Source organism: Monodon monoceros, unplaced genomic scaffold, assembly GCF_005190385.1.
Source record: "Monodon monoceros isolate NGI ecotype Baffin Bay Population unplaced genomic scaffold, NGI_Narwhal_1 Super_Scaffold_12, whole genome shotgun sequence".
NCBI lineage: Eukaryota > Metazoa > Chordata > Mammalia > Artiodactyla > Monodontidae > Monodon > Monodon monoceros.
The window spans coordinates 45,940,231-45,964,936 of record NW_021703768.1 but is presented as its reverse complement, the minus strand read 5'-3'; the positions used below and the strand labels follow the sequence as shown (position 1 = coordinate 45,964,936).

Below are 24,706 nucleotides of genomic sequence, written 5' to 3'. Positions count from 1 at the left end.
CTGCAGCGGGTGAGGAGAGGCACAAAGCTAGCCACACAGTCTCAAAGCTTATTGGAGAACCTTCTGCTTAGGGAAAAACCCTATTTAAAATAAATATCCTATTTGTTTTGTTTTGTCTGGGTAGGTAAACATAACTCTTAGAGCTGAAAACACAAGGTTTGTGGAGATTAAATAGACCCTTTTCAAATTTTAGCTGGGGCTTTATGAAGGGACTAAACCTAAGCTTTCTCTATATCTGGTTGTTTACCTTCTTTAAAACGACCAGGGCAGGCTGCTTCCTGCAACCTAAAAAGGCTAAATTTACTTTGCCTATTTTGTGTATTAGAAAAGTGGCAGAGAAAGATTCAGAGACTTGCTCCGGGTCACACAGACCATAAAAGACAGAGCCAGACTTTCTGTTGAGTGTTCTTTACCACAATAAACAGACATTTATATTTTCTTTCTTCTGAAGACTCTTAAGAAGCATCAATGACAATAAGGCTTAATTCAGTCTCCCTACCTTAAAGAGGCAACACTCTATTGCCTTTGAAACAGAATGTTCTGTGGCAAAGAACCTGGAAATGGAGGCTTACAGACCCCATGGGGACAGAACAAGGCAGAAAGGTTTCCCTCACACCCTTATATGTTCAATGCCCTAGACTGAAGGATGCCATCAGTTCAAAGTCACTTACCCAAATCTGAAGCTTGATTCTCTTTTCATTTTTGAATACAGTTTTGACTTTGAAATCAATCCCAACTGTGCTGACGAATGCAGATGTAAAGGAGTCATCCGCGTAACGGAACAGAAAAGATGTTTTCCCCACACTGCTATTGCCAATGATGAGCAATTTGAACATGTAGTCAAAGTTCTGATCAGAGGAGTCTTTCTGGCCATACCTGGCATCTTGAGCAGAGGCCATCTGTGGTAAAACAAAACAAAACAAAAGAGGTGTGGATCAGTCTCCCATTTGCTATGAAGCTAGCAGCACACTCATTATTGGTCTTGCCAGAAACAGATGTCAGACCACTCAGGAGACAAGTTGAGAGAGTTCCCCAGCCTTCCTCTGATGCTGGTATCCATGGCAATAATTCCCTGCTGGAAGACAGAAAAGCAAACCTTACGGCTCTTTCCAGCTGTGTTGGTGTGTGTCACTGCTCAGCATTCAGAACGAATCAAAGACACGAAAGGAGATGTAACATGAAAAGCAAAGATATGAGGAGCTGGCCAGGGCATGTGGATTCTGAAAGTTTGTAATTCCAGTGATGGCGACACCAAGGTGGCTGAACAGCAGGGTGCTTCTTCCTGAGTCATCTAAATTATTAGAGTCTCTCTTATTTTCTAGGGAAGCACTCCCAAAGCCTATCTCTATTTCATCTATTTATATCACTTTAAATCAACATCCTAACATATATGACCAATCTCTTTCAAATAATGATAATGACAAATACATACGGTTAACTTACTTAACCCTCACCACACCCTATAGGTGGGTACCTTTATTATTTACATATTAAAAGGAGACAATTAAGGCTCAGAGATACTAAGTAATTTGCTCAATTTCACATACTTTGTAAGTAGTAGAGGCGGGTTTCAAATCAGGCGGTGTGGTGCCAGGGCTCATGTTCTTAATGCCTCCTACTCCCTGCCCCCCAGCCCCGGTTCCCAGTGAGAACTAGGGAAATATGTACACGTGCTCTAAAGTTGAAGTGGGAAATATTCATTGTGAGATTCATTAATGAAGGTCCCTACCTGGGTTCAAACCTCGGCTCCACCACCTACTGGTTGTGGAACTTTTGCTTTTTTATTTTAAATCGGTGTAGCTCAGTTTCCTCTCTTCCGTGAAATGGAAAAAATTATTACCCAACTTGAAACACTTGTGAAAATAATAATAGATGATAGAAATAGAAAATAATAGATGATATATCTGTATAGCAGATATATAAAGTGCCTAGCAAAGAATAGAGAATAATCTATGCTCTGTAAATGCTCTAGATGGATTTTTCCTCATCTTTTTTGATGATCTTTTTCACATCTATCAAAAGTGCTGCAGCATTACTCTAAGTACCGTTTGGCTCCATATAGAAAAGAAGCATTTAGAACGGTGGATCCCAGTGATTAGTGCATTTACCGGGTCACCTTTTTGGATGCTATGAATTCTTTGCCAATTGCTGTGCTGCCCAATACAGTAGCCACTAATCACATATGCCTGTTTATATTTAAACTAAGTAAAATTAAAAATTCAGTGCCTCACTCACACTAGCCATATTTCAAGAGCACAAGAGCCACATGGGGCTTGTGGCTATGACACTGGACAGCGCAGGTTCAGGACACTGTCATAACTGCAGAAAGTCCTATTACTCAGTGCTAGGCTAGACAGTCTTTTTTCATTTCTTATAAAATCTGATTAATAATTACATATTTCTCTTGGAGGTATGGCAAAGAGAAAAGCCCCAGAAGATAGCGGAATTCTAGAAACAGTATATAGTGCCTAGTCTTATCTAAGACCACATTGGTTGCTGAAATCAGGGGTGTGTGTGTGTGTGTGTGTGTGTGTGTGTGTGTGTGTGTGTAAGACAACTGAGGGAAAAAGAAAAGGGGAGATGGGGTGATAACGTATTCCCTTTCTACAAATACTCATTGCCAGTAGGAGAACACAATAATATGAGCAAGAATAAAGGCAAAAAGAAAATCTGTATATATTATGAAATTTAAGGGCAATAAACATTCTGACTTCACTTCATTTCTTATTAAATATAAGTTTAAGCATTTCTCTTTTTAAGTCCATGTAACCACATTGCTGTCTTCAGTAAATATACCTTGTAATGATTGTCTGCCAGTGGGAAAAACTGAGCCAGTAAAACAGGCAGATATCATCATTTTCCTTTCTGGCCCTGGAGTCTGCATGCTAAGGTAAACTTCCCCCAACACAAGCAGCCCACCAAGAACAAAAATAGGATTATAATTCTTGACTTTCAGTTTGAACAATGATGTCTTGCTCTGATGACTTCTGACACCCCAGAAAGCCAGGTAACTATTTCATTTGACACTCCTATTCCCACAGACATAAGCCTTTCACCAATTAAGATCCCCCCCTTATGGAGGTGCTAAGTTCAACCAGGCCTGCAAATGACCTTTGTTAGGAAGATCTTTTACCATCTTTTATATGAAGCAGCCCAGATACTACATTCTGGATTAAACATGTTCAGTTAAAAGCCACAGTTAGAAAATAGACTCTGCAAGTTTCCTAGAGCTGCTCATTTTCTCAGCCTGACAGCCTACCATTACCCTGAGGTGGGACTCTGAGTCCTGTGGATTTCTAGGCTTCCTTGAAAGAATACGTGATAAAGAAAGCCGCTATCAATCACAAGTCCTAGTCCAAAATTAGACCAACTCCAAAAGCTGCAGAAATATAGACATCATCATTGTATGTACTTTTAAAAGGTAATTGTAGAGCTTTAGATAGAGAAAACCATACTGGAGTTTTCTCCAGCATGAGAAATAGAAGATGTTCAATTTTAAGGACAGATTATACCAGCTGTATTAGCAGCAAAGAAGGTGGTAGGAGCACCGAGGATGATGAGGCATGAGGCTGGTGGATTTGTGGATCTAGATCCTCCAAGGTATTAATTAGAAGAGTTTGCTAACCTGCTATTCTTGAAGATGGTGTGTGGTTTCTTTAAATTATTTCCTGATTTATATCCCCAAAAGTATTCACAGAGAGCCCCAAAGATGTGTATTCAGAACATATGTGTTTCATAAACTTTAGAATAATGAAATAAATCCTGGCTTAGAGAATGGAGAAGTAGACTGCCTGAATCTTGCTGAGAATAGAAATGAAGCAATTTTTATTTACAAAACAGAAATAGAATTACAGATGTAGAAAACAATCTTATGGTTACCGGGGGCGGGGGTAAATTGGGAGATTGGGATTGACATATACACACTACTATATATAAAATAGATAACTAATAAGGACCTACTGTATAGCACAGGGAACTCTACTCAATACTATGTAATGACCTATATGGGAAAAGAGTCTAAAAGAGTGTATATATGTATATGTATAACTGATTCACTGTGCTGTACACCTGAAACTAACACAATATTGTAAATCAATTATACTCCAATTAAAAAAAAAGATGAAGCAATTTGACAGCATCTGAATGTCAAAGGAACATATAGACAGTCACTATGTAAATTTACTAACAGTTCTAAATACTAAGTCATGTGAATGTCTCCAAAATTTTCATGGGAAAATATGAAAACAGGAGTGGGCATGAAGGAACCTCCCAGAGAGCAAACAGGATTTTATAAAACATACATAAGAAACCCTTTAAATTGCATTAATCTTGAATTAATTTAAAAAAAAAGAATCATAGAGTGGGAAAGACTCTTCAGCGAAGCCCTCCTTCCTACTCATCCCCAAGTGTCCCTCTTGTCATTGGTATTCTAGCCCAGCCCTTCAAAGCGAGTGACAGAAAGTTTGCTAGGCTGTGAAGCAGCCTATTTCATTGCTGAACAACTGCAATTGTTATAAATTTCTTCCTTAGATTTGAGTTAAAATCTACTTCCCTGTAGCTTCTGTCCATGTGCTCCAGATTCTGCCTATCAATCAAAAGAGTTAATTCCTTTCCCAATCACATCTCCATAAGCTTTCTCTCCTCCTGCCTGGATAATCTCAACTGCTTTAGCTCCTTTCTCCACCCAGGACATGTCCGAAAAATCCCACACGTCTTCTAGGTTAAAGGTGACATCTCTGCAGATGTCAAAGTCCCATGCATGGTTCCCACAATTGGTCACAATATTCCAGATATTTATCTGGTCGTTGCAGAGTGAAATGAGATTCTCATATCCTATCACGTCTGACTTCACAATAAAGTCTCCTCAAATGCTCAGCACTTTTTTCACATTCACTGTTATAAACATAGGTCTCCGCTAACCCCATTCTATGCCTCGGCAATTTATTTTTTTTAATGGAAGTGTCAACCTTTATTATGTACTCTATTACATTTCCTTTTGTTTGTTTTGATTTACAATTCCATTCTGTTTTGATAACGTTTTGTCCTTTCATCAAAAATATTAGTTATCCCTTCCAGATTTGTCTCATTCCTAAGTTTGATCAGTATGCATTTCATATCCTCACTTAAGATGCTAATCAAAATGCTAATCAGTTTGTAAACAAATCACAATGAAATTTTTTTTTTACCTTGCTGAATACATAAATCTATGGATGAACTCTACAATATGTCATTAAGGAACTCAGCAAGTTTGAAGTAAATCCTTAACCTCTGGGAGTTGGTGCCTTGCAAAGCCACTGTGCTATCCCTCTAGGTGTGCCTTGGTTCAGTAGCAGGTGAACAGATCATAGATTTAATTGATGTGTCATTTTTAATTCCAATTCTAGTCTCCCCAGAAGTCCTACTGACCAGGGACCAAGCAGATTACCTTTGACTAACACACGTAACCATAGCCTTCTTCAGAATTTTTGACATTAGCTTTTCCAAATAAATGAGAAAAGCAAATTATTTGCAGGGATTCCCTTGGGTCTTAAGAATCTAAACTATACTAAGCCATCTGTGCATCTGATGAGAAAAACAAAAAGAAGTCATTTTAAATGTACTATGTTCCATCTACTATAACTGATAACATCCTGAGGGTCAGTGGGAGGAAGAACGAGGGTAAATTATCCAGAAAATGAAATGCAATTCTTTGAAATTGGAAGAGTGAAAGTAAGGATGGCACATATGTATGGGAAGTGTGGAAATATGTAAAGTAGTTTCAAATCTCAATTGTTGTTACCTAGGGGAAAAGAAAAGAAAAAGCTAATAAGAGGAGTTATTCCTGAGAGCTCCAAAGTAAAGACTAACTTTTAAAACCAAGAAGGAAAATATTAAAAGATAGGATTTCCAAACACATGTCATCTGGCCCCTGGTTGTTTCTCGTGGTGAAGGTCTCATCTGCGCTTGGTTGCCTGTCTCCCTGTTGGTTTCTCAGGGTGGATTGGAATTGTGATGCTCTTTGCAGTCTCTGGCCAGCAGTTTCTCCATGTGTCTGCTACTGTTTGCTCTGGCAAGAGCCAGCTGAAAAGCAATAAACACTACTTGTATCACTGCAGACACATCACCATCAAGCTGAAAGGATGCTGTCCAGGGAATTGGAAGCGGCCAAGGCACTAGAAGACTTAAACTCTAACCCTGGCCTCTGAAGTAAAGGGCCTGGAAAGTAGGGCAGCATTTGGAAATCGTCTTTGTCTCCTTTTATGTTAGCAGGGATTGACCTACTACTATATTTCGTGGGACTCCTGGAGAACGTATATGATGGTATGCCAAATTATGGTAATGTTTCCAGGATGCAAGTTGCTCTATGTTTTAAGGGTATCCCTCAAGCTCAGTTTCACAGAACTCCTTTCAGTCTGTGTGTGGACCTCTATTTCATGCATAGCTTCTTTAGTACCTGTAGATAACACTCGGCTGATGCACAGCAAAGTGGTACAATAACTGCAACAACAGCTCTTACAGACATTGTACTCTGCTTTACACATATTATCACACCTCATCCTTTCACTGTCCCCAGATTTCAGAATCTAACTCTTAGCACCCCCCTGTTAGAGGAACAGAATGCTGAGTGTATTTCAGAATGGCCACCTTCCCCAACCCCCTGCCAGAAGCATGAGCGGATTTTTCTCCAACCTTCACTATGAGAACTTAATAGACCTCCTGAAGGTAATATTCACAAAACTGTGAGGGCCTCTGGAGTTCTATGTCTTAGACTTGTCCACACTGAGCCTCCAGCAATTCATCAATTACAGTCTACATTTTCTTCATCAATTACATTTAGGTTTTCCTACCCTAGTACTGATCCCCGTGAAGGTTTCTATTCCAGTAAATTGTGATTCTCTGTGTCTGCCTATTTGTCTCTCCAATTTGCAGGGCAGCAGTCTTCCCTGTGACCCCACTTCTCTGGTGATCTAAGAAGAGTTGTTAATTTTCAGTTTGTTCAGCTTTTTTCTTGTGTGAGAATGGGAGTGACCACTTCCAAGCACCCTCCGTACTGGACAGAAAACTCAAAGCCTTTATCCCCATTTTAAGGATGAAATTAAGAGTATTTGAGAGGAAGCTAAAGTAGAGAGGGAGGTCCTTGTTTTTCAGTAGATTGTTATCCTGATCCCTCTGTCTGCGTATTGACTGTGCCTTCATGACCTGGACCAAATGGATTAGGACCTACTGTATAACAGAGGGAACTCTACTCAATATTCTGTAATAAGCTATATGGGAAAAGAACAAGAAAAAGAATGAATATAGGTATATGTATAACTGAACCACCACACTGTACATCTGAAACTAACACAACATTTTAAATCAACTGCACTCCAATAAAATTTTAAAAGAAAGGATTACAGACATGCAGCTCGGCTACTTCACTCTTCGCTTCATCAAACTAACAAGCCTCAGCCTTCAATCACAGAGAATATTGAAAGAGGTAAGGGTTCTTCTTTTCTTTGCTTCTAGAAGAATATCCATTCCTTTGTTGAAGAGAGGTATGCTCTAAATTTGATACATTTTAAAGTTCATTATAATGGTTTTTGCAACTCCTTTGATGTTTGTTACTCCTATACATGTTTGTTACTACAGTGTCAAGAAAAAGGAAATGAATTTTACCAAACCATATAAAACTGGTTCCTATTAGTATCACAGATCAGTGTTCTCAGCCCACGTTACATTTCACCCCCACTCCTAGTGTGCTTACTGAGGGCTCCCGGCAGGGGGAGCCTGTAGAGGGCTGGTGAAGGGGCCACCAGCAGCTGGTGAAGGGGCCACCCAGATCACACAGACAAGAGTGCAAGCGAGGTCTGCTGTGAAGGGAACCACAGTGGCTGGGAGAGCTCTCCAGACTCTAGTGATGCAACCCTGACAGCTGCCAGGAAGCAGAGCCCTGCCCAGTAGCTCCTGTACATCTTCATGGATGCTGAAGCCAGAGGGTCATTAGTGCAGTCCTGGGGTGCTGGTGATCACCTAGCCGCTGGTAACCCAGGCTTTATAATCACAGCGGGAAGAGAGCTAGGGAAACACCATTCTGCTTTTCTACCAGGTCTGAAAGTATGTGCAGCAGACACATCTGTGAAAAAGAGCATTCCACATTCTTGGTGTAATGTGGGTGTAGGTAAAGAGCACACTCTCTTGGGTCAGGCTTCCTGAGAAGGAATCCTAGGTCTGTTACCTGTGCAAACTTGGGCAAGGTTTGTGTTTTGTTTTAAATATTCTAAGCTGCAATCTCCTCATCTATTGGAGAAATAGAAAATAGAAATAATAGGAATAATAGTGGGATCTTCAAAGTAAAATTGCTGGCATGTGTAAAGTCCTTGAATAGAGCATCCATCATCGTCTTTGTTATTCCTCTTGTTATACTGAAATGATACACAAGCCACTCACTTTCTCCCAACTCCCACTGTTGCTACTCTCTGAAATGGAAATGTTTGATTTTATAGGACATGTTCCCTCTCATTTCCTAGCTTTAGAGGACAAGAGGCTTTGATACCCAATACTCCCACTCTGTAGAGTTTCATAATTACCAAAATAAACACATTACATTTACTCTCTCATTTCAAATATTGTGTCATGGAACAAAGAGCATTCATCAAAACACATCTTGGGACAGAAGCTGAGACCCTGAGTACCTGTGGCAAAGATAGAAGTCTTCTGTGGTCTGGAGAGGCTGTGGGGAGGGAAATGTGGCCAGTGGCCGTACACCCAGTGATGTGACCTGTCATATGACACCGCCCACCACCCGGTCACATTTGGAGAGTTACTAACTCATGAAACCCTTGGGTGTGGGTGGACTTTTATGGAAACTGGGATTGGACTAATAAGGGTGCTCAGCATACAGGTGGCCGACAGGCACATGAAAAGAGGTTCAACATCACTAATCATTAGAGAAACACAAATTAAAAATACGATGAGGTACCACCTCACACCAGTCAGAATGGCCATCATCAAAAAGTCTACAAATAGGGCTTCCCTGGTGGCACAGTGGTTGAGAGTCCGCCTGCCGATGCAGGGGACACGGGTTCGTGTCCCGGTCCGGGAAGATCCCACATGCCGCAGAGCGGCTGGGCCTGTGAGCCATGGCTGCTGGACCTGCGCATCTGGAGCCTGTGCTCCGCAACGGGAGAGGCCACAGCAGTGAGAGGCCCGCGTAACGCAAAAAAAAAAAAAAAGTCTACAAATAAATACTAGAGAGAGTGTGGAGAAAAGGGAAACCTCCTACATTGTTGGTGGGAATGTAAATTGGTGCAGCCACTATGCAAAAGAGTGTGGAGGTTCCTCAAAAAACTAAAAATAGAGTTGCCATATGATCCAGCAATCCCACTCCTGGGCATACATCCAGACAAAACTATAATTTAAAAAGATACATGCACCCCTATGTTCATAGCAGCACTATTCACAATAGCCAAGACATGGAAACAACCTAAATGTCCATCAACAGATGAATGGATAAAGAAGATGTGGTATATATATACAATGGAATACTACTCAGCCATAAAAAGAATGAAACAATGCCATTTACAGCAACATGGATGGACCTAGAGATTATCATACTAGTCAGTAAGTCAGAAAGATAAAGACAAATACCACACGATATGACTTGTGTGTGGAATCTAAATTATGACACAAATAAACTTATCTACGAAAAAGAAACAGACTCACAGACAGAAAACAGAGGTGTGGTTGCCGAGGGGGAGGGAGAGTGGGGTACAGATGGATTGGGAGTTTGAGATTAGCAGATGCAAACTATTATATATAGAATGGATAAATAACAAGGTCCTACTGTATAGCACAGGGAACTATATTCAATATCCTATGATAAAAACCAAAATGGAGGGCTTCCCTGGTGGCGCAGTGGTTGAGAGTCCGCCTGCCGATGCAGGGGACATGGGTTCATGCCCCGGTCTGGGAAGATCCCACATGCCGCAGAGCGGCTGGGCCCGTGAGCCATGGCCGCTGAGCTTGCGCGTCTGGAGCCTGTGCTCTGCAACGGGAGAGGCCACAACAGTGAGAGGCCCGCGTACCACAAAAAAAAAAAAAAAAAAAAACCAAAATGGAAAAGAATATGAAAAAGAATATATATAAATGTATAATAGAATCACTTTGCTGTACAGCTGAAATTAACACAATATTGTAAATCTATTATAGTTCAATAAAATAAATTTGAAAAAAATAGAAAGGGAGCTCCAGGAACTAACTCCTAATAATTATGGGGAAGCTTTCTTCTTATAGGGCCTTAGAGTAGGTCTTAGGTAAAGTTTAACCTAATTTCTGATGTGGAATTTGATAAATCATCAAAGTCCACAATATCATTATAGACAACAATACTGAATTATGAACTTCAAAGTCTTTAAGAGACTGGAACTTAATTGTTCCCATCATGTAAAAGAAATGATAATTATGTGATAAAATAGAGGTGCTAGCTAACACAATGGTGGTGACCATACTGTAATATATAAACATATCAAATCAAAGTGTTGTACACCTTAAGCCTATACAATGTTATATTTCAATTTTATCTCAATAGAAATAAAAAATTTTTAAACCCCACAATAAATAAATAAATAGTATCTTGCATACATGATGGTTATTTCCAGCATTTGCTAATACCTCTCTAAAATAATGGCAAAGGGTATTCACAAAAGTAAAATTCCAGATAGACAAAGAAAAGTAGAAAAGAAAGGTCAACAAAAGTTTGGGATTTGGAAGTGCATGACTGGGGAAAGGGGAATCCTAGGCCTGCTAGGGAAGTCCACAAAAGCCCTTACCCTGCAGAACCTGGGATGGCCTTGGGATTGGAGACATCAAGTGTCTTGATCATGGGGTGTGGCTAGAGTGACCAACTCTCCTCGTTTGCCAAGGACTATGGGGTTTCATGGTGCACAGCAGAACTTTCAGTGTTAAAACAAGCAAGCTGAGATGTTGGTCACGTGAGGTGTTTCTAGGGCATGCAAACAGGAGGACTAGCTGAAAATCCAAGTCCCACATCTCTCTCTGACCCTGTAGAGCCAAGCAACCATCTTCCCCACGTATGACTTCTTTAAAACAAAATTAAGTTTAAAATATAAAAAAGTCATCAAACATTCTTGGCATTCACACTTCCTATATGCAGATGTCAATTTATAAAAATGAAAGAGCCTCTCTCTTAGCAACGAAATGTAAAGAATCCTTTAAAACGTTTCTCATGAATATGGATAAAATATACATATGCTTTCTCATCATTTCTTGGTAGCAAGAAATACCAGACATTGTGTTCTCAAATATCTGCTCTCTAGAGCTGGATATATTTTTATTCAGGAATACAAAACTAAATATTCACTAGATTCAAGATTTCCAAACTTGGGAAACTCCACCTGAATTCTGCAAAATTAGAATATTCAAGGTGGCGTCAGGTATCCAAATTGTTAAAGCTCCCCTTGTGGCTCTTTTGACCAGTCACGTTTGGAATTTATTGGATTAACAAATGTTCGCAGGGAATCCAGGGCCCATGTCTGCTGTCAAGGCCTCAGGGACGTACATACAAGGAGACTGAGTAATCTGACATTTAAGCTCGGATCTGTGGGACAGGAAATGGAATCTTAGTGCTCTCTACCAGCTGTGGTCTTCACAAGTCACCCCTTCCACTGATGGGGACAGCTGATCTCACCAGAATGTTGACTCAGCACAGAGGGTCTATACCCTAAAATGCTCAGCCTGCACAGACAAGCTGGATTCTGAGAAATGTATTATCTCTGCCCTGGGAGGAGCCAGACCTTCTGAGGACCAGTGATGCAACTCACTGTGAGCTCCCCGTCAGACCCAGAGGAAGTACAGCCTAGTGAGAGGTAGCAATCCTGTTCTCACAGCACACGCAACTCTGCTCTACTCAGCTCTGTGGTGAGTGGCCCTGCCTTTCTTCATTAGTCATTTTTAAAAATAACACACAATTAGATTTTTCTTCCCTCCACTCCATAAGAAAGCACCCAACAGCTATAGGAGGCCAATGTCTAAACTGAAACCACAAAATGAAGAATATCTCTTCCTGAGAGGAAAATAAAAATTAAACAGTAGACGTACCCAGTACTATGTGGTATAAGGAAAACCTCTCTTAAAAACACGTAGTAAAATACTCTAAAAATCCCCAGTGGGGGGAAAAAACTAAATTTTAATATTAACATGTGTTTCCCCTCAAAATTTCATCATTAAACAGTTTTAGAACATTAAACATTTAAAAAATATTTCACATGAATTTTAAATATTTAAGTCCTTGAAAAATGCCTCCAGGGATTTGCTATACATTCCTTCTAAATCTCGACATTTCTCTTCCCCTCTTCCAGTCATCGAGGTAGGTCATGTACAGGGGCAAACACACCATGGTCCACACATTTATGAGACAAAGGGACTATCGGGACCATTCTTGAGGATCTCGGTGGGCTAGCAGTCTACACGTTTGTGTTTCCAGACTGTGCAACTGGAATGACTTACAGAGCTACTTTTCTAGTTATAATTGTCCCTACTTTTCATTCAAAAGCTACTGCTACTATTATTTACTACAAAGAACAAGCCCGCCCAAGCACACTTACAAAAGAATGTTCACATGCACAGGTGTGCTGTGTTTCCATTGTCCCCTTTCATCAGTCCTGCTACTCAGACAGGTGTTCAGTGACTCAAACATTTGAAAGAAAAACTGTCTTTTACTGCAAACACCATATATAAGTGTCACGTGGGAGTCATATTTTGCTAATCGGTACTTAACATGCTCTTTCCTCAAGATCTTTAAGGCTCTTCAAGCTATGGCTATTTTAGCAGGAATCACTCACTGTGTTGACTAGCAAGAGTCTCTAGCTCATGAGACTCAGGCATGCATCTGAGCCGCTCTGGACAACTAACAAGTAATTAAACTAAAAGCAGGTAGACTCATGATGAGAGGATCAGTGCCTCACCTCTTAAAGTTACATTATGATTTGGGTTCCCAGACCATGAAAAGTTGACAGTGTAGGAGCAAAGTGACTATGGTTCCAGGGTTTTCTCAGTTAGGAGGCCAAGTAGACACAAAATGAGACTCCTTTAGGCCTGCTAGAGCTAAATTCCTAATGCTAGACCCAATCCAATCAGCTTACTGAAGAGTTCATCAGGGAACTACTGACCCTGACTTTTTACCAGTCACTAGGCAACTGAAGACCTAGTACATTCATTCTTACGGTTTCATTGTTTAGTGGACAGAAGAATATTTCATGACTCCAATAAAACTAACATAATGCTTCAAACCAATCTCAAACATGCTGGTGTTGGAAAAGGCATATTGTTTCTGCAGAGTTAAGCTTTAAGGAATATAGTATATATACATATATACATATATATACAGGCATATACATGTGTGTGTGTGTATATATATATGCATGAGAACACTATTAAGAAAGCAAGAGTGTCTGTATTAATATGGAGTAAATAGACTTTAAGACAAGGAGCACTGCCAAAAATAAAAAAGGACATTTCATAATAATAAAAAGGAAAAAATTTCAGGAAGACACAACAATTACAAGTGTGTTTACCTAATAAAGGAGTTCAAAATATATAAAGCAAAACTGAAAGAACTAAAAAAATGGAAAGATTGATTACCATAGTTGGAGATTTTAAAACCTTTTTCTCAGTAATTGATAGAATAACTAGACCAAAATCACTAAGGTTGTAGATGATCTTAGCAACACCACACAAAACCATGAGCTAATTGATGTTTACAGACCACTATACCTTACAACTGATGCATGCAGCATTCACAGTGCACATGAAATGTTAATGAAGTTAGACCAGACACTAGCCCGAAAACAAGTCTAAAAAAATTTCAAAAGAATGAAATCTTAAAGAATATGTTCTCTGGGGCTTCCCTGGTGACGCAGTGGTTGAGAGTCCGCCTGTCGATGCAGGGGACACGGGTTCGTGCCCCGGTCCGGGAAGATCCCACACGCCACGGAGCGGCTAGGCCCGTGAGCCATGGCCGCTGAGCCTGCGTGTCCAGAGCCTGTGCTCCGCAACGGGAGAGGCCACAGCAGTAAGAGGCCCACGTACCGCAAAAAAAAAAAAAGAAGAATATGTTCTCTGGTAGCAAGAGAATTTAATTAGACATCAGTATCAATAAAATATCTGAAAAATACCCAGTTATCTGGAAATTAAACAACATACCTCTAAACCCATTAATTAAGGAAAACACCACAAGAAAAGAAGCAAATAGTTTGAAATAAAGTATAATGCAAATACTATACTCAGAAATTTGTGGGAGTCAACTACTAAAGTAGTAAAGATTTATCTTTGTAAATACTATGTTTATTCTTTAAAAAGAAACATTTAAACTCAGTGATCTAAATTTCTAAATCAATAATTTAAGCCTGATAAACAAAAAGGTTATACTAAAGTATTATACAAGGAACACAGTTGTTTTCTAAAAGCCCAAGTCAATACAATACAAAATAAACAACAAAAAAGTTAACAAAGGCAAAAGTTGGTTATTTGAAGACATTAATAATATGGATAAATATCTAGTAAGACCGGTGAGAGGGAGGGAGGGAGGGAGGGAGGGAGGGAGGGAGAGAGAGGATTCATATTATCAATAATAGGAATGAATGAGGGGATATCATTATAGATCCTAAAGAAATTAAAAGGTAATAAAAATATTTTGAACAATTTTATGTCAATAAATTTGAAAAATTTGGTGAAAAACATAATTTACCAAAACTGACCCAAGATGAAATAGGAAATTTTATATATGCATAATTAATTTTCGACTGCTGCCATAATGGATGTTTAAAACAACACCCAGTTATTACTTACCGAGTCAGAAATCTAGACACAGTGTAACTCAGCTAGGTCCTCTGCTCATATTGCTATGGCATTACAAGCCCAAAATCAATGTGCCAGCTGGGCTGGGTTCCTACCTAAAGGTTCTGGGGAAGATTCCACTTCCAAGCTTTTCCAGGTTGTTGGCAGAATTCAGTTGCTTGTGGTTATACGACTGAGGTCCCTATTTCCTTGACATATAGCCTTCTTCATCTTTAAACCAACAATCCTCAGGCTTCAAATCTTTGACTTCCCCTTCTGCCACATCTCTCTGACTCAAGCAATATAATGACTGATGTCATTATACTGGACTCACCTGAAAATCCAGGTTAATCTCCTTATTTTAAAGTCCATAACATTAATTACATCTGCAAAGGCCCTTGTGTTGTGTAACATAATTTACTCATATGTTCCAGGGATTAGGCAGACATCTCTGCAAGGAGTTAGGGAGAAGGCTATTCTGCCTACCACAATATACTAAAGGGAGACAGATAGATAGATAGATAGAGTAGGTAGCTGGAAGATAGAGATATTTGTATATCAAAAAAGTTGTATTTGTTTAAAAAAAAATGTCCACAAAGAAAACTCCAGGCTCTAATAGCTTCATTGATAAACTCTACCATACACTTGCAAGAACAAAATATATCTATCTCACACACCAAAATCATTCAAAAAGTAGAGGGAAAAAGAACACTTCTCATTTGTTTTATACGGTTTCCATAACTCCTACAATATAACCTCATAAAAGCATTAAAAGAAAATCATATATCAACATCCATCATGAACTTAAGTGCAAAAATCTTCAACAAAATATAGTCAAATTGAATCCAGACAGTACATCATGACTAACTGGGGTTTATCTAAGTAATGTCACATAAAATAAAAATCAATCAGTATAATCCGATAGAATAAAGGAGATAAACCATGTGATCACCACAACAGATGCAGAAAATGTATTGACAAAATTCAGAAACCATTTATTTTAAAAACAAATATTCTTAGCAAACTAGGAATCAAAAGAAATACCTTCTGTATGATAAGGATATCTATAATAAAAATAACAACAACAAAAAAACAATTATAGCTAACTTCATACTTAATGGTGAAAGATGGCTTTCTGCTAAGATTGGGAATAAGAAAACAATGTCTGCTCATCACTTCTACTCAACATTCTACTACTCCCTCTTTTGAGAACACCAGAATCACAACTAGCTGCTGAACAACCATCGACAGGAAGACACTGGAACTAACCAAAAAAGATACCCCACATCCAAAGACAAAGGAGAAGCTGCAATGAGATGGTAGAGGGGCGCAATCACAGTAAAATCAAATCCCATAACTGCTGGGTGGGTGACTCACAAACTGGAGAACACTTATACCACAGAAGTCCACCCACTGGACTGAAGGTTCTGAGCCACACATCAGGCTTCCCAACCTGGGGATCTGGCAACGGGATGAGGAATTCCTAGAGAAACAGACTTTGAAGGCTAATAGGATTTGACTGCAGGACATCGGCAGGACTGGGGAGAACAGAGACTCCACTTTTGGAGGGCACACACAAAGTAGTGTGTGCATTGGGACCCAGGAAAAGGAGCAGTGACCCCATAGGAGACTGAACCAGACCTATCTGCTAGTGTTGGAGGGTTTCCTGCAGAGGCGGGGGGCAGCAGTGGCTCATCAAGGGACAAGGACACTGGCAGCAGAAGTTCTGGGAAGTACCCCTTGGCATGAGCCCTCCCAGAGTCTGCCATTAGCCCCACCAAAGAGCCCACGTAGGCTCCAGTGTTGGGTCGCCTCAGGCCAAACAAGCAACAGGGAGGGAAGCCAGGCCCACCCATCAGCAGACAAGCAGATTAAAGTTTTATTGAGCTCTGTCCACCAGAGCAACAGCCAGCTCTACCCACCAACAGTCCCTCCCATTAGGAAACTTCCACAAGCCTCTTAGATAGCCTCACCCACCAGAGGGCAGACAGAAGAAGCAAGAAGAACTACAATCCTGCAGCCTGTGGGACAGAAACCACATTCACAGAAATATAGACAAGATGAAAAGGCAGAGGGCTATGTACCAGATGAAGGAACAAGATAAAACCGCAGAAAAACAACTGAATGAAGTGGAGATAGGCAACCTTCCAGAAAAAGAATTCAGAATAATGATAGTGAGGATCATCCAGAACCTCGGAAAAAGAATAGAGGCAAAGATCGAGAAGATGCAAGAAATGTTTAACAAAGACCTAGAAGAATTAAAGAACAAACAAACAGAGATGAACAATACAATAACTGAAATGAAAAATACACTAGAAGGAATTAATAGCAGAATAATTGAGGCAGAAGAACGGATAAGTGACCTAGAAGACAGAATGGTGGAATTCACTGCTGCGGAACAGAATGAAGAAAAAAGAATGAAAAGAAATGAAGACAGCCTAGGAGACCTCTGGGACAACATTAAACGCAACAACATTCGCATTATAGGGGTCCCAGAAGGAGAAGAGAGAGAGAAAGGACCCGAGAAAATATTTGAAGAGATTATAGTCGAAAACTTCCCTAACATGGGAAAGGAAATAGCCACCGAAGTCCAGGAAGCGCACTGAGTCCCATACAGGATAAACCCAAGGAGAAACATGATAAGACACATAGTAATCAAATTGGCAAAAATTAAAGACAAAGAAAACTTATTGAAAGTAGCAAGGGAAAAACAACAAATAACATACAAGGGAACTCCCATAAGGTTAACAGCTGATTTCTCAGCAGAAACTCTACAAGCCAGAATGGAGTGGCATGACATATTTAAAGTGATGAAAGGGAAGAACCTACAACCAAGATTACTCTACCCAGCAAGGATCTCATTCAGATTCGATGGAGAAATCAAATGCTTTACAGACAAGCAACAAGTGCTAAGACAATTCAGCACCACCAAGCCAGCTCTACAGCAAATGCTAAAAGAACTTCTCTAAGTGGGAAACACAAGAGAAGAAAAGGACCTACAAAAACAAACCCCAAACAATTAAGAAAATGGTCATAGTAACATACATATCAATAATTACCTTAAACGTGAATGGATTAAATGCTCCAACCAAAAGACAGAGTCTTGCTGAATGGATACAAAAACAAGACCCATATATATGCTGTCTTTAAGAGACCCACTTCAGACCTAGGGACACCTACAGACTGAAAGTGAGGGGATGGAAAAAGATATTCCATGCAAATGGAAATCAAAAGAAAGCTGGAGTAGCAATACTCATGTCGGATAAAATAGACTTTAAAATGAAGAATGTTACAAGAGACAAGGAAGGACACTACATAATGATCAAGGGAGCAATCCAAGAAGAAAATATAACAATTATAAATATATATGCACCCAACATAGGAGCACCTCAATACATAAGGCAACTGCTACCAGCTATAAAGGAGGAAATCGACAGTAACACAATAATAGTGGGGACTTTAACAACCCACTTACACCAATGGACAGATCATCCAAACAGAAAATTAATAAGAAAACACAAGCTTTAAATGACACAGTAGACCAGATAGATTTAATTGATATTTATATGACATTCCATCCAAAAACAGCAGATTACTCTTTCTCCTCAATTGTGCTCAGAATATTCTCTAGGATAGATCACATCTTGGGTCACATATCAAGCCTCAGTAAATTTTAAAAAACTGAAATCATATCAAGCATCTTTTCTGACCACAATGCTATGAGATTATAAATCAATTACAGGGGGAAAAAATGTAAAAAACACAAACACATGGAGACTAAACAATATGTTATTAAATAACCAAGAGATCACTGAAGCAATCAAAGAGAACATAAAAAAATACCTAGAGACAAATGACAATGAGAACACGATGATCCAAAACCTATAGGATGCAGCAAAAGCAGTTCTAAGAGGGAAGTTTATAGCTATACAAGCCTACCTCAAGAAAAAAGAGAAATCTCAAATAAACAATTTAATCTTACACCTAAAGGAAATAGAGAAAGAAGAACAAACAAAACCCAAAGTTAGCAGAAGGAAAGAAATCATAAAGATCAGAGCAGAAATAAATGAAATACAAACAAAGAAAACAATAGCAAAGATCAATAAAACTAAAAGCTGGTTCTTTGAGAAGATAAACAAAATTGATAAACCATTAGCCAGACTCATCAAGAAAAAGAGGGAGAGGACTCAAATCAATAAAACTAGAAATGAAAAAGGAGAAGTTACAACAGACACCACAGAAATACAGAGCATCCTAAGAGACTACTACAAGCAACTCTATGCCAAAAAAATGGACAACCTGGAAGAAACACACAAATTCTTAGAAAGGTATAACCTTCCAAGACTGAACCAGGAAGAAATAGGAAATATGAACAGACCAACCACAAGTAATGAAATTGAAACTGTGATTAAAAATCTTCCCAGAAAGAAAAGTCCAGGACCAGAGGGCTTCACATGTGAATTGTATCAAACATTTACAGAAGAGCTAACACCCATCATTCTCAAATTCTTCCGAAAAATTGTAGAGGAAGGAACACTCCCAAACTCATTCTATGAGGCCACCATCACCCTGATACCAAAACCAGACAAAGATACTACAAAAAAAGAAAATTACAAACCAATATCACTGATGAATATAGATGCAAAAATCCTCAACAAAATACTAGCAAACAGAATCCAACAACACATTAAAAGGATCATGCTCCATGATCAAGTGGGATTTATCCCAGAGATGCAAGGGTTCTTCAATATACTCAAGTCAATCAATGTGATAAACCATATTAACAAATTGAAGAATAAAATCCATATGATCATCTCAATAGATGCAGAAAAAGCTTTTGACAAAATTCAACACCCATTTATGATAAAACCTCTCCAGAAAGTGGGCATAGAGGGAAACTACTTCAACATGACAAAGGCCATATCTGACAAACCCATAGCAAACATCATTCTCAATGGTGAAAATGTGAAAGCATTTCCTCTAAGATCAGGAACAAGATTAGGATGCCCACTCTCGCCACTATTATTCAACACAGTTTTAGAGGTCCTAGCCAAGGCAATCAGAGAAGAACAATAAATAAAAGCAATACAAATTGGAAAAGAAGAAGTAAAACTGTCACTGTTTGCAGACGACATGATACTATACATAGAGAATCCTAAAGATGCTACCAGAAAACTACGAGAGCTAATCAATGAATTTGGTAAAGTTGCAGGATACAAAATTAATGCACAGAAATCTCTTGCATTCCTATACACTAATGATGAAAAATCTGAAAGAGAAATTAAGGAAACACTCCCATTTACCACTGCAACAAAAAGAATAAAATACATAGGAATAAACCTACCTAGGGAGTTATAAGACCTGTATGCAGAAAACTATAAGACACTGATGAAAGAAATTAAAGATGATACCAACAGATGGAGAGATATACCAGGTTCTTGGATTGGAAGAATCAATATTGTGAAAATGACTACACTACACAAAGCAATCTACAGATTCAATGCAATCTCTATCAAATTACCAATGGCATTTTTTACAGAACTAGAAGAAAAAATCTTAAAATTTGTATGGAGACACAAAAGACCCCGAATAGCTAAAGCAGTCTTGAGGGAAAAAAACGGAGCTGGAGGAATCAGGCTCCCTGACTTCAGACTATACTACAAAGCTACAGTAATCAAGACAATATGGTACTGGCACAAAAACAGAAATACAGATCAATGGAACAGGATAGGAAGCCCAGAGATAAACCCACGCACCTATGGTCAACTAATCTATGACAAAGGAGGCAAGGATATACAATGGAGATGAGACAGTCTCTTAAATAAGTGGTGCTGGGGGGCTTCCCTGGTGGCGCAGTGGTTGAGAGTCCACCTGCCAATGCAGGGGACGCAGGTTCGTGCCCCGGTCCGGGAACATCCCACATGCCACGGAGCGGCTGGGCCCGTGAGCCATGGCCGCTGAGCCTGAGCGTCCGGAGCCTGTGCTCCATAACAGGAGAGGCCACAACAGTGAGAGGCCTGCATATCGCAAAAAAAAAAAAAAAAGTGGTGCTGGGAAAACTGGACAGCTACATGTAAAAGAATGAAATTAGAACACTCCCTAACACCATACACAAAAATAAACTCAAAATGGATTAGAGACCTAAGTGTAAGACCGGGCACTATAAAACTCTTAGAGGAAAACATAGGAAGAACACTCTTTGACATAAATCACAGCAAGATCTTTTTTGATCCACCTCCTAGAGTAATGGAAATAAAAACAAAAATAAACAAATGGGACCTAATGAACCTTAAAAGCTTTTGCACAGCAAAGGAAACCATAAACAAGATGAAAAGACAACCCTCAGAATGGGAGAAAATATTTGCAAATGAAGCAACTGACAAAGAATTAATCTCCAAAATATATAAACAGCTCTTGCAGCTCAATATTAAAAAAACAAACAACCCAATCCAGAAATGGGCAGAAGACCTAAATAGACATTTCTCCAAAGAAGATATACAGATTGCCAACAAACACATGAAAGGATGCTCTACATCAGTAATCATTTGAGAAATGCAAATCAAAACTACAATGTGGTATCACCTCACACCAGTTAGAATGGGCATCATCAGAAAATCTACAAACAACAAATGCTGGAGAGGGTGTGGAGGAAAGGGAACCCTCTTGCACTGTTGGTGGGAATGTAAATTGATACAGCCACTATGGAGAACAGTATGGAGGTTCCTTAAAGAACTAAAAATAGAATTACCATATGACCCAGCAATCCCACTACTGGGCATATACCCAGGGAAAACCATAATTCAAAAAGACACATGCGGGTCTCCCTCGTGGCGCAGTGGTTGAGAGTCTGCCTGCCGATGCAGGGGACACGGGTTCGTGCCCTGGTCTGGGAAGATCCCACATGCCGCAGAGCGGCTGGGCCCGTGAGCCATGGCCGCTGAGCCTGCACATCCGGAGCCTGTGCTCTGCAATGGGAGAGGCCACAACAGTGAGAGGCCCACATACCGCAAAAAAAAAAAAAAAAGACACATGCACCCCAATGTTCATTGCAGCACTATTTACAATAGCCAGGTTACGGAAACAGCCTAAATGCCCATCAACAGATGAATGGATAAAGAAGATGTGGTACATATATACAATGGAATATTACTCAGCCATAAAAAGGAATGAAATTGGGTCATTTGTTGAGACGTGGTTGGATCTAGAGACTGTCATACAGAGTGAAGTAAGTCAGAAAGAGAAAAACAAATATCGTATATTAACGCATATATGTGGAACCTAGAAAAATGGTACAGATGAACCGGTTTTCAGGGCAGAAATTGAGACACAGATGTAGAGAACAAACGTATGGACATCAAGGGGGGAAAGCGGTGGGGGGGGGTGGGGGTTGTGGTGTGATGAATTGGGCGATTGAACAAAATAAAAATTAAAAACTAATAAAAAAAGTAAAACATTTTACTAGCTGTCCTATCCCGTGGAATAAGTTATAGGAAAAAAACAAAAAAAAGGAGGTCACTGGAAAGAAAGAACTGTCTCTATTTGCAAATGATACAATTATTTATGGGGAAATTCTTAAGGAATCTAAAAAAATACTACTAGAAATAACAAATGTATTAAGGTCTTGGGACATAGTTAAGACAAATAGCCAAAGAAAGTACAGAGCCCAAATATAGACCCCACCTATAATTAATAACCTAAATTTCATCAAAATAAAAATACTCATCAAAAGACACTATTAAGATATGAGTATTCAAGGCACAGACTGGCAGAAAATATTTTAATACATTCAAAGAACTAGTTTCAAAACTAAATAACCAAACAGATATCAAAAAAGAAAAAAAAACCTATATAAAGATCTTCTGCAACTAAACAATAAAAAGACAACCCAGATAATGGATAAAAGGCTAAAGACACTACACAAAGGAAGATATACAAATGGCCAGTTAAAAGATACAAATATACTGAACATCACTGTCACTAGAAAAATGCAAATACAGATCACAATGAGATACCATAAACACCCATTAAAGTGGCCAGAATTTAAACGGCCACTGACACCAGACACTGTTAAGGATGTGAAGCCACTAGAATGTTCATACATTGCCGGTGAGAATGTGAAATGGCACTACCATTTTGGCTAGAGATTTGACAGTTTCTTAGAAAGTTAAACAAAGACTTACCCTTACCTCAACGACTCTACTTCTAGGTATTTACCCATAAGAAATGAAAACACATTATCATAAAAAGACCAATATGATAACGTTTATAGCCTTCATTATAGTAGCACCAAATGAAATTACCTCAAAGTCCATCAACAGACAAATAGATTTTAAAAGTGTTGTAGATTGATACACCAGTATAATATGCATCAATAAAAAAATGAATTATTGACACATGCAAAAACATGAATAAATCCCTTACACATTATACTGAGCAAAATAAGCCAGACTTAAGAGTACACACTGTATATTCTGCAATATGTTCATTTTGTATGCTTTCCAGAACTGTATAGAATTCTAGAACAGGACTAATTTATGGTGAAAAAAGTCAAGAATTTATTGCATTGGTAGATTAACTGGAAAAAGAATATGAATGAAGGAATTTTGGGGGCTGATTGGAAATATTCTACATCTTTATAGTGGTATGTATTACACAGGTGTACCCATTTATCAAAATTCATCAAATTTGGGACTTCCCTGTAGGTCCAGTGGTTAAGACTTCACCTTCCAGTGCAGGGGGTGTGGGTTCGATCCCTGGTCAGGGAGCTAAGATCCCACATGCCTTGCAGCCAAAAAACCAAAACATAAAACAGAAGCAATATTGTAACAAATTCAATAAAGACTTTAAAAAAATAAAAATAAATAATTTTTTAAAATTCATCAAGTTGTTCACTTAATATTTGTACATTTCAACATATAGAAATATATCAAAAACTGTAAATAAACAAATGAAAAATGTTAAAAATTTATGTAATTCCAAATAAATCTAAAAGATTTCATCTTCACAGGTCATAGTATGCATGGTAAAAAACTATGAGCTATTAAGAGGGTTCCTTTAGAACCTCTGGACCCAATTAACGAATGAAAAATGGGGAAAATTGTTGGACGACCTTTAACCAATACAACAGTTTTTTCAGGTGGCACAACTGTTTATACTTAGTAAGTTGAGTATCCTTGGTGTAAGAATAGTCCCAGGAAAATTCAATCCTTAGCATAAAAATGTATTTCCATCTTGGCATATGATGGTCAGGAAAGGAACCTGCAGTTCCAATATAAGCTTAGAATGGCAGGGGAAAATTGTGGTTATGCCATGTAATAAAATCACGACTTCTTGGACTAAAAAAATGAAAATGGAAAATCCTTCTTACACCACAGAAATTTATTTTTACTGTAATTCCCCTCTCTATCTTCCACTTTCCTTTACGGAAGAAAGGTGGATACCTGAGGAATTTGCTCAAATGGAGTAAGAAAAAAGTTCTTGTTTCTCCAATGTCAACTAGAGTTTTTCTCTATCTCTGTAAGGGATGAGGACTAAACTTCCATTTCTTATAAAGATAAAGGGATCATCATAGAGGCTGGATGTGGTTAGAAATTCCACAATAATAAAATGCAAGTTTGCCATGTACCTTCCATAGCCAAATGAAACGATATTTAGACTGATTCTTTGTAAGTTGTTTTTGTTATATAGCATGGCTGTATTTGATATCTATTGTGGTTTTCACCTCAACCTCATTTTCAGCCTACACTTATATTCTTTCTTCAATCATCCTCATTTTTAGCCAAATAACCTTTTTTGACACTCTGCTCCATGCTTTGAGTAGTTGTTTTCCTTTCAAGTTTCCTAAATAGAGGGCTCTGCACTTATGTGATGACCCAGAAAGCTTGTGGATGAC

The 24,706-nt window shown here is 38.9% G+C and overlaps 1 protein-coding gene across 1 annotated transcript in view; it reads right to left on the bottom strand.

Annotated features, from left to right (window-relative positions):
- Nucleotides 1–24,706, bottom strand: part of RAB3C (RAB3C, member RAS oncogene family) — a 304,692-nt gene that overhangs the window by 276,594 nt on the left and 3,392 nt on the right. Inside the window, exon 2 of the mRNA XM_029219136.1 lies at nt 672–899. Coding sequence (XP_029074969.1) covers nt 672–899 — 228 coding nt within the window. The remainder of the gene's footprint in view (nt 1–671; nt 900–24,706) is intronic.